The sequence below is a fragment of the Schistosoma haematobium genome, chromosome 4 (genome assembly GCF_000699445.3).
Source record: "Schistosoma haematobium chromosome 4, whole genome shotgun sequence".
Classification (NCBI taxonomy): domain Eukaryota; kingdom Metazoa; phylum Platyhelminthes; class Trematoda; order Strigeidida; family Schistosomatidae; genus Schistosoma; species Schistosoma haematobium.
In genome coordinates, this window is record NC_067199.1 from 19,926,058 (window position 1) to 19,935,635 (window position 9,578).

The window sequence follows — 9,578 nt, forward strand, 5'->3', positions numbered from 1 at the left end:
TCAATAGGGTCTTTAACAATAGTCTTCGAAATTTGTTTCCGTCACAGACGGATCACTTAGGGATCTTTTTAGATATCGTCAAATAAACGAGATAATAGTTAATGTCCCTGGTCCTAACTCATGATTATTCAGAAGTCAAATTAAGTCGTGGTTCCTTTGTGCTTAAAAGTCGTAGAGATGCATGACACGAAAATGTCCAACCCAGTCCTTTTACTGCCGAAATAGTAAAATCGTCTGTATGCCGCAAGTGTTTGTTTTTAGAATATCTCAAACCCTTTTAAAAGGATACCAGGGACTGGAATTTGAAGAATTTCGGAAGAACTTGATTCACTTAGTGACAATAGGGTTGATATATTAGGCTTTTTTACGCCACCTGGTCACAGGTAAGTATGACTTCATTGTGGTGCGTGAGATTCCAAGAAGTGATATCGCTTATTTTTCTCCGAGTTTATCATTATAGTTTAGGCACGCGCAAAACGAACAAATTCCCGTTGAGTAATCAGTGGTCGGATCTGACGATTGGAAGAACTGATGTCTGAGCCTTCAGTTGATCTGGTTAGAAGAAAAGCGGATAGAAACAGACGCTAGTGAAGCACAGACATACTTTCATTTGAAACCCAAGTTAACAATTCAATGTCTTTGTATATTCTCAGTGCAATAGGGAGTCCGTATTGTATGATGCTTCGTTATCGAAATCAAAGGGCTATGTTCATTATTCATGAATAATTTTTGCTTTTTGCATAGTTGCTTAGACTGCACTGTACTTGAAGGCAACTTGTTGTCCGCGATTTTAGGTTGAGTGATTGATTACTGCTGTTGCTGGGAATGTTATCGTCTAGACCATTTGTTCCGAAAACGTCTACTATAACATCAGAATATACGATTACAAATAATGTGCTTGGCTTAGGAATCACAGGAAAGGTGATGCAATGTGTTCATAACGAGACAGGAGTCCAGTATGCTTTAAAGGTACTGTAATCTGCTATGCTAGCTCATACTCTAGATACTTGAGGACAATCAAAAGTCAAGAAGAGAGGCTGAAATTCATTGGAGAGTCTCAGACTGTCCTCATATCGTGAAGGTCGTAGACGTGTTTGAAAACACAAACCAGAACACTAAAAAGAATTACCTTTTGATAGTAATGGAATATATGAGGGGTGGTGAACTATTTAATAAAATTAAAAAATATGAAAATTTTACGGAAAGCGGTAACTCGTAAATTTGTGATTTTATCTTTGCAGAAGCTGCAAAAATAGTGTATCAAATATCCTCTGCAATTGCTTATCTTCATGAAAGAAATATAGCACACCGTGACCTTAAAGTAATATTTAACTTTTTAATGATCCATTTCTAGCCGGAAAATTTGCTTTACACGTCTAACGAGAATGGTGCCATCCTAAAACTTACGGACTTTGGGTTTGCGAAAGAAGTCGTCACTAAAAAGTCTCTTCAAACACCATGTTACACTCCTTATTATGTCCGTAGGTTCATTATGCTTTTGATGAATATAATTATATCTAGCACCAGAGATCCTTAATTTTGAACGATATGACAAGTCCTGTGACATCTGGTCCCTAGGGATAATAACCTATATTTTGTAAGCAATTTACATTTCATAATATTGTTTAGGCTCTCAGGTTGTCCGCCATTTTTTAGTCAGAATGGCCAACCCATATCTCCTGGTATGAAATCAAAGATTCGAGCTGGAAAGTACGACTTCCCCGATGCACAATGGAAGTACGTTTCAAAAAGTGGTAGGTATGGCATTTATTTAAACGGTACAGAATTTGTACTCATAAATTGTACACTTGCTGATGCATTTACTTATTCGTTAATAACATAACAAAGTAACCTTTTTTCGACTCTAGACTCTGCATGTTTAGAATTATGTATTTTGTCCCCGACAGATCATCTTACATTCTATCCATATTTGCTTCCTATACCGTGTTCGAAGCTTGTAAAATTTTAAGTATCTGGTATTTGTGTATCCGGTTAGAGCTATCAAAATGTACTACATGCTTTTCTTAGGCAGTTATCCATAGCTTTCCACTTGCTAAAAAAAGCAACAAAGGTATTAGTTTGACTTTGAAAAGACCTTGTTCCTCAAAAGACAGTAACCGCATAAATAACCTGCAAGAGGTTATTTAACAGTTTCAGTTTGGAAAGTACAGGAGGCTTGATGGCCTGTGTTAGTCCTGGCAATGATGGTCTGTCAGCTGATCCAACTTTCGTTTTAAAGAATCGACAGATGGAGCGTCAATCACTTGTTAAGGTAATGAATTCTACTTGTTGATGATTTGGTGGGAAAGCCGATAGTCAGCTGGCAAGTAATTTGCTCTGAGCCTATGAACTTTTTGTAGTGTCCACGTAAATTTTTTGCTGTGGAAGACAAAAGAAAATGAAGGCATATTAGGTGCAAATTTATCACTAAGTAATTTAAAAACTGTAATCATGTCGCCTCTAATTCTTTGATATGACAACGGGAATAGGTGTAGTTTAGCCAATCGGACATCATACGGGAGCTTTGCTACTCCAAGAATCAGCATAGTTGTTGTTCTCTGAACTTTTTCCAAAGGCTCACTGTCTTTTAAGCAAGTGCTAGCCGCTTGTATGCAGCACTCAAGTTTAGGATGCACGAATACTGTTCACAAAGTATTGGCCATAGGGTTCTGAAACTTTTGGCGGCCATTTCACGGCAGTGTGCAGTAGTTTTTAAGTCTTGGCTAATGATGACTCCTAAGCTATTGTGTGTCTGAACAACAGGTAGCTCGGTGTTTTTCATCATGTATATATCTGTACCTTGATGACCAGTATGCACCACAATACACTTGGACGTACTTATCGGCAGCTACCAAGTTTGAAACCATTCAGATATTTTCTCCAGATCATTTTGGAGTTCTAAGCTATCACCCTTACTTCTTATCACTCTCCGTATCTTGACATCGTCAGCATATAGCAAGACCGATGATGATAAGAGACAAGGAGGGTCATTTACATATAAGAGGAATAACACTGGGCTCAAAATTGTACCTTGTGACACTGCGCTAAGCACAGTTTCCCAGCTAGACTACTATGAGTTCACCCGTACTCTTTGTTGGAGCCCAACTAGGAAGTTTTTTATCCATATAAATAGATTGCCTCCAACTCCAACATTTCTTAGCTTACATAACAGCTGGTTATGAGTAACTTTGTCAAAAGCTTTGCTGAAATCAATGTAGGCTACGTCTACGAGTAACGTTCGGTCCTTAAGAGCTCACCTGTTTTCACGGGTGACTAATAAGTTAGTGAGACAAGAATAACTTATTCTGAAAGCGTGCTGCTTCTCCGAAAGGATCCAGTTTTCATCGAGGTACTTAAACAGCTCCCCACGAATAATTCTCTAAAATTTTAACAACCACACTAGTTAGACTAACGGATCGGTAGTTCTCAGGTTTATGTTTCGTACCTATTTTGAAGACAGGGCTTACTATGTTGTTCTTCCAGCAGTAGTTTGAGAATATTTGAGCTTTACCATAGTCGTCCTCCACTAATGATGAAACATTACCGGCTCCCCATAGTGCTGGAATATTTCCTCTTCATTTTGTTCCTTGGTTTATATACGAATACAAACGTTTGGGGCATTCTATAGACTCCTTAACACCTTTTCTTTGCACAACCTTCTAGACTTACGGAGGGTCAAGGCGCAGGTATTCCGAGCTCTCGACATTGAAATTTTGTCTCATCAGTCCCCAGTAATCTAAATCTGTCTCACATTCTTTTCTTCTTACGGAAAAGGGTGCGAACTTCCCTACTAAACCATGATAGAGAGTTTCTCGACCCCCTTAGAGTAGTCCAAGGGATGCGGGTTGCAGTAACCTTTAAGTATAAATTTCGAAATACATCCCAGGCTGTTTCAATTAGGGACTCTGGGTCTATTGTACAATATACTGACGATGCTGGGTGTATAGTATCTTGTATATTTGCTTTCCAGACGTTAGGTCTGGATTGAGCTGATGTACGCTCGTTTTTGACAACTATATGGAAGTCAAAGGTTAGAACTGCATGATCGCTTTCATCTAGGGCTGGCATGTAATCTAGGTTCGTGACGTCATCCTTATAATCGGTCAATATAAGATCTAGTAAGAATGATTCAGAGTCCGAGTCGTACGTTGTCACTTTTTTCACATGTTATACTAGGGTACATGCTAAAACCGCATCAACTAGTTACTGCTCAAAGGAATTATCTGACAATCCAGTTCGCGGATTTTTCCAGTCAGCCATGGGTGCATTAAAGTCTCCTAAGATTAAACATCGACCACTTTGTGACCAAGTATTGAAACTGTGTAGCAAGAACTCATTTACCTTACAGCTTGAACTACGGTGGATCAAACCAATCAGCAGCTCTTATCCCTTGTATTTCAAGAGGCAGCTAACTAATTCACACGTCCCACTCTCGTGGGATACACTGACGATAGTGACAAATAGGCAAGCATTCCCAATAAATAGATCTGCTTCTGGATTCTGTCGGCTCTTACCAATATAAAACCTCCAAAATCAAGTTACGTACTATCTATAAGCTGCGTCAGCTACGTTTCTGTGACTGAGATTGTATATGGCTTGGCAGAGTCAATCTGTACACCTAGTTTCGACCGCTTATTAAGCAAACTTTGGGCATTTGTGTAACAGATCCGGAGCCTATTTAAATGACTTCGTGCTGCACCCATAGTGGCCTCGAAATCATTATCTGTCGAAGCCTCACAACCCCAAAATTTACGATTTTTAGGTCCTTCTCGCCAGCATCTAACATAGGTCTTATTTTTTTCGGCTTCTCGCCTTTTTACACAGTCTGCAAGTGGCAAGCTATTACGGACAAAAACTCCTGACCCCTTTAGTTTGTGTGCATTCTGTAATAGTAAGTCCTGTTCTTTAGGATATTTTAGTACTACTTTAAGCAGTGTGGTTTGATTTTATTCCAAGTTCATTTGGTCACCTAGTCTATACACCTTTAGCAGGGTAACTACGGAAATATTTTGGGGCATAAGCTGATTTAGTAGCTGTTTTATTAATCTAATGTCAGGCTCAGAACGAGTTTTAGATTCTGGGCTTTCACTCTCCTTGATTCTCTAAAGGATAACTGACCTGTCACTGTGATCAGTCTTTAATTTCTCGGCTATTTTTTTTGGAGGGGGGAGTTGGATTTTCTTTAATAGCGTTGTGTCGTTTCTTGTTCTCAACGTATGCCCATTCACCAACTTTCGTTGGAGTAACGACAACAGTCGCGTCAGACACACTGGGGGATTCCGGAAGGCTATAGACGACTTGAGCAGTCAGGTTGTTTTTCTCGCTAGAAACAGATTTAGTCTTGCGATTGGGATACCTAGGCGTTTCCTGCCGACTTCTATTTGGAGGACGGGGGCAGAGAAAACTTCCTTTCTTGAGTTTTTATTTAAGACAGAACTCTTTGAAGTCGGTCTTTCGTCCTTTGATCGATGTGAGTCAGCTGTTACTGAGACTATTCGAGGTGGTTTCATATTAATTTGTGTGTCAACAGAGCGAGTACTGTACGATGTGTTCCGATCTCCTTTGCCAATACACTTTTCAGCAGCATTTACCATTGAAATGGCCTTGGTTATCAAGCTGTTTGCGTCCGAGCAGTACTGCTGACAAAACCACACGCAACCATTTTTATTAAACCACTTGAGAGCTAAAAGCGTTAGACTCATGCAAACTTCGTGGTACCATCCTTTGCACTCGATGCACTGCATCCATACATTTGTTTAGGACGATTTAGGATGATTAGGATGATTTATTTTTATTTGTCAAAAGTCGTTTTTTTCGGAGAGTAAAGATAAAAATGTAAGTATTTTTACCCATTAACTGTGACTGATTTTTGAAATTGGAGGTTGAACAAACTCTTAGAACTGTCAAACTACAACGTAGTTCAGCAGCACGATAAAACAGATCTATTTACTCTCTATCGTTTTGTGAATACTCGGTGTCTTCATAGCTCTTTTAATCATTACTTGAGATAATTAAATACTGCGTGATGTTTTTTATAATGTAAATACGAATTATGTTTTGTGTAATCAGTGCTAATAACTAACCAACTGATTGATTCTCTCCTCAGTTCGGTTAATTACTACTTGACGCTAATTTCAACGTTCTGTGGTTTTATATAACTGGTCACGTTACTGAAATACCTTATTGAAATTTTGAACTTTAGATTATTTGTTATAAGATCTAAAATTGCATTTTACCCAGCAAAAGTTCAAATCTTATAACTTTCAATACACCTGAGTTTTCGAACTACATTCCCACCAACCCACTTGTCTTCGTAGGCAACGTTGAGTTTATAAACACTTTTAATTATTCCGTAACTATTTGATTAGTATGTGTTTAACCACCAATTATATGACCTGCCTATTGATGAAAACCTGGGATAAATGAAAAGCGATGCACCTAAGTTTAACTTGGCCTTTAAAAGTCGTTCAATTACTTCTAAGAATGTATGCTTTCCGTTATTGATATTTAGAACAGAGCAGATAAGTTACGACTAAAACTAAGAGTAAATCCCAAAGTTGACTCTTAGCCACACTTGGATTAAACATAGGTTTGATGAAATTGAAATAATCAATATAATTTGAAATACCTGAATTGGGATATCAGTCATCTTAATATCTCAGCAAACACGATTTTCAGTTAACAACCCGGTTTTTGATACAGAACTGGATGAAATATTAGACTAACAATATTTAGTAAAAGGTTATTAGACCTACATTTATGAGATACCTTAAATCGAAAACAAATGAAGTCTGAACTCAAGAGTATGTTTTAAAGCTTATTTCTTCCCTATGTTAAGTTAACACAGCTAAACTGGAACATATTCAGGTTAATATTTTCTACAGCCAGTTATTGTTTTATGTTCCAGCTTTCAAAAGTTTGTTAGAATTATCTGCATGAAATCTTGAAAAACATGTGATCATTGTTTATGTAATAAAATAGCTGATAAAGACCATTATGCTTTCTTTGTGTTATCTACACTAAGTAATGAAATATTCAGTTTCCCAATGTTTTAAAACTATATTAGCTTCGTAATTCCAACTTTCAACTTCTTTTTTGAAAAAAAAAATTTAAACACTCAAAATTGACAACTAGACTAAACAACTTTTACAAAATGCTGAAGATATATGTGTTTTTTTTAGTTGACAAATGTCATTAACCATTTTGTTACTATCAGTTAATTTTTCTTGGGGTTTGTTGTTTTCCTTTACTTTTTAACATATTTGCATGTTTTCATTTATTAATAGCTAAAGATCTAATCAAAAGCCTATTACTCACAGAGCCAGATCGTAGACCTACAATCAGAGAAGTGATGAACAACCATTGGGTGGCTCAGTATAATGATGTGCCTAACACACCTCTTGGAACTAGTATGTTTTTCACTACAAAAGCATGGGATCAATTTCGAGTAGGTTTGAATGTTATAAATGAATAGATTTATCAATAATTTAACACTTTAATTCTAGTTTTTACTACTAATCACGTTGAAATATTTAACTAAGTTGGTACTTTGTCCCATCATGTAGAAGAGATTGATGTCCCCTAAAATTAGAAAGTGAAGGTAACTTGTGAGTGAATTCAAAATGAAAGGATGCCTAAAATGTACTATAATATAACCAGTTACTTACTTGTTGTTTTAAATCGAATAATTGTTGTGCATAATGAATCTACACGGGCTCAAGTAGAATTGTTTTTTCAGTTTTCAGCATATACAGTAAATGAAAGAAGTTAAATTTCAAAAATTATTTAGTCAAGTAATGTGACAGAAAGTCTAATTATGCGTTCGATATGTGAGACCTTGTTTAAAGCATTTTGCTAATCTTCTAGGCAGTAAGACATTAAATAATAGAAGATTTAGATAAAGCACTTAGTCGCTCATGAGCATAGTTTTAAAAAGTACTCAAACCTTCTATACTAAAACATTATAATGAATTAAAATTAGGTGTAATACGAATGTGTTTCGTAGTAACATTTATCAATCGGAATTTAAAAAACAAACTAGAATCAATCTTATGTTTAATCATAAAATTGCCAATAATGTTGTCTAGAGAATGGCGTTATTAATTTACTCCACATTCTACATTAAGACAGGAAACCAAGATGAAATTAATTTAATCTTTATAAAATTGATCTGATAAATCGAACATCTTTTTTTCTTTTATATTCATGAATAGAATGCTAGGTATATTATATCAAATGCTCGTTTCATCCAAAGTTTTTATACGATAGTTCGGTGCGGTTCTGAATGAAATCATATATTGACTAGGTCAGAATAAGAAAAGCAGCCAAACGTTGAACTATAGTATTAAAATAACGTTGTTTTTACTAGCTGCAGGTGATATTAATTCCACCGCACACGTGTATAATTAGCATAAGTGTTGATTAAAGCACCATAATTTTCATCAACTTGAATAATAGATTGAGTGAACTGACTTTCATATCAAATACATTCGTCAGCATATAGTTACAAAAAACTATCAGATAAATCTTCCTGTAACCGCCTAACACTGAGTGCTTTATTTTGAAGTAGATCTTAGATGAGAACTGAGAGTACTTATTGTTTATAAACAGATAGAACAAGACGTATATAATGTTTGTAATGGTATTCAGTACTTTACAATGCAATTAAAAACTATAATGAGCTTAAAACACCTCATTTACGAATAATTTTTTGTATTTAATGACTACAAAAATAGTGTTTCATTAATTTACACCTTTTTTTTCCTTTTCGTTTTTTAAAAAAAGGAGATGTTTCGTGAAAGTCTTCAGACAAAGCGTAAAGAACACTCCAATGTCCCTACTTTGATGACTTTAGATGCTTCCAAAAATCCCTTATTAATTAAACGTAAAATCAATCAAAAATCTAATCCTGAAAATAATTCTCATAAAGTGCTATAATAGTCGGTATCATCACCAACAAAAATTTTGTTAATAATATTATTTCGATTATTGTTTCTTTTCAGTTAATCACATAATTGTTAACTTTTTCTTGACTTACGTGTATTTTTGTATTCATACTGATGATAAATTATACTTAATTTTGTATACACAATTTCTAAAACCGTATATGTATAACATTATATAATAGTACTTTGTAAAGGTAATATTCTTCACTGCTGAGCTGCTTTGCTCATTACTTCAAAGCATGAAGTCAATTCTCTCGTTGTACAAAAATGGAACATATACATATAAATATGCCTTTTAGAATGTATTTTATGTATGTAATGCCAATATTCATAATAAGTAAATAGATAATGACGTTTGTTTTTAATATGCTTGGTAGTTTGTCGAATTAATTTGAAAGTGTTGTATTTTGCCGAGCGAGAAACTTTCCGTGGGTTTTCTATTGAAACATAATAAAACCTATTTATCTAGCTGTAAAAGTTATATGGGCTTGCAACAGTACTATCAGCAATATCCTTGGCTAAATGAACTGTAATATAGTACACTGTTGAATAGAAACGATGACTGGGTTTAAATCATTCAATTTCTGGTTATCAGTTCAACAAACTGATCAGTTTAAAAGTTAAAACTACTTA

The 9,578-nt window shown here is 35.5% G+C and overlaps 1 protein-coding gene across 3 annotated transcripts; it reads left to right on the forward strand.

Moving 5' to 3' along the window:
* Positions 1-750: 750 nt before the first annotated feature.
* On the forward strand, positions 751-9,310 carry MAPKAPK2_1 (MAP kinase-activated protein kinase 2; the record flags this gene model as incomplete). 3 transcript variants are annotated; one of them, XM_051215922.1, is made up of 8 exons in its annotated part: positions 751-969; positions 1,004-1,208; positions 1,242-1,321; positions 1,355-1,481; positions 1,522-1,597; positions 1,630-1,758; positions 7,287-7,447; positions 8,785-9,310. In XM_051215922.1, the coding sequence occupies 3 exons, from the start codon at positions 1,725-1,727 to the stop codon at positions 8,935-8,937; spliced, it is 348 nt and encodes a 115-aa protein (XP_051066467.1). In that variant the 3' UTR covers positions 8,938-9,310. The 3 variants fall into 3 exon arrangements, with proteins under 3 accessions (XP_051066467.1, XP_051066468.1, XP_012797625.1); XM_012942171.3 differs by having other exon boundaries at positions 826-969; positions 1,630-1,754; XM_051215923.1 differs by having other exon boundaries at positions 817-969; positions 1,242-1,481; positions 1,630-1,754.
* Between the last annotated feature and the right edge of the window lie 268 nt (positions 9,311-9,578).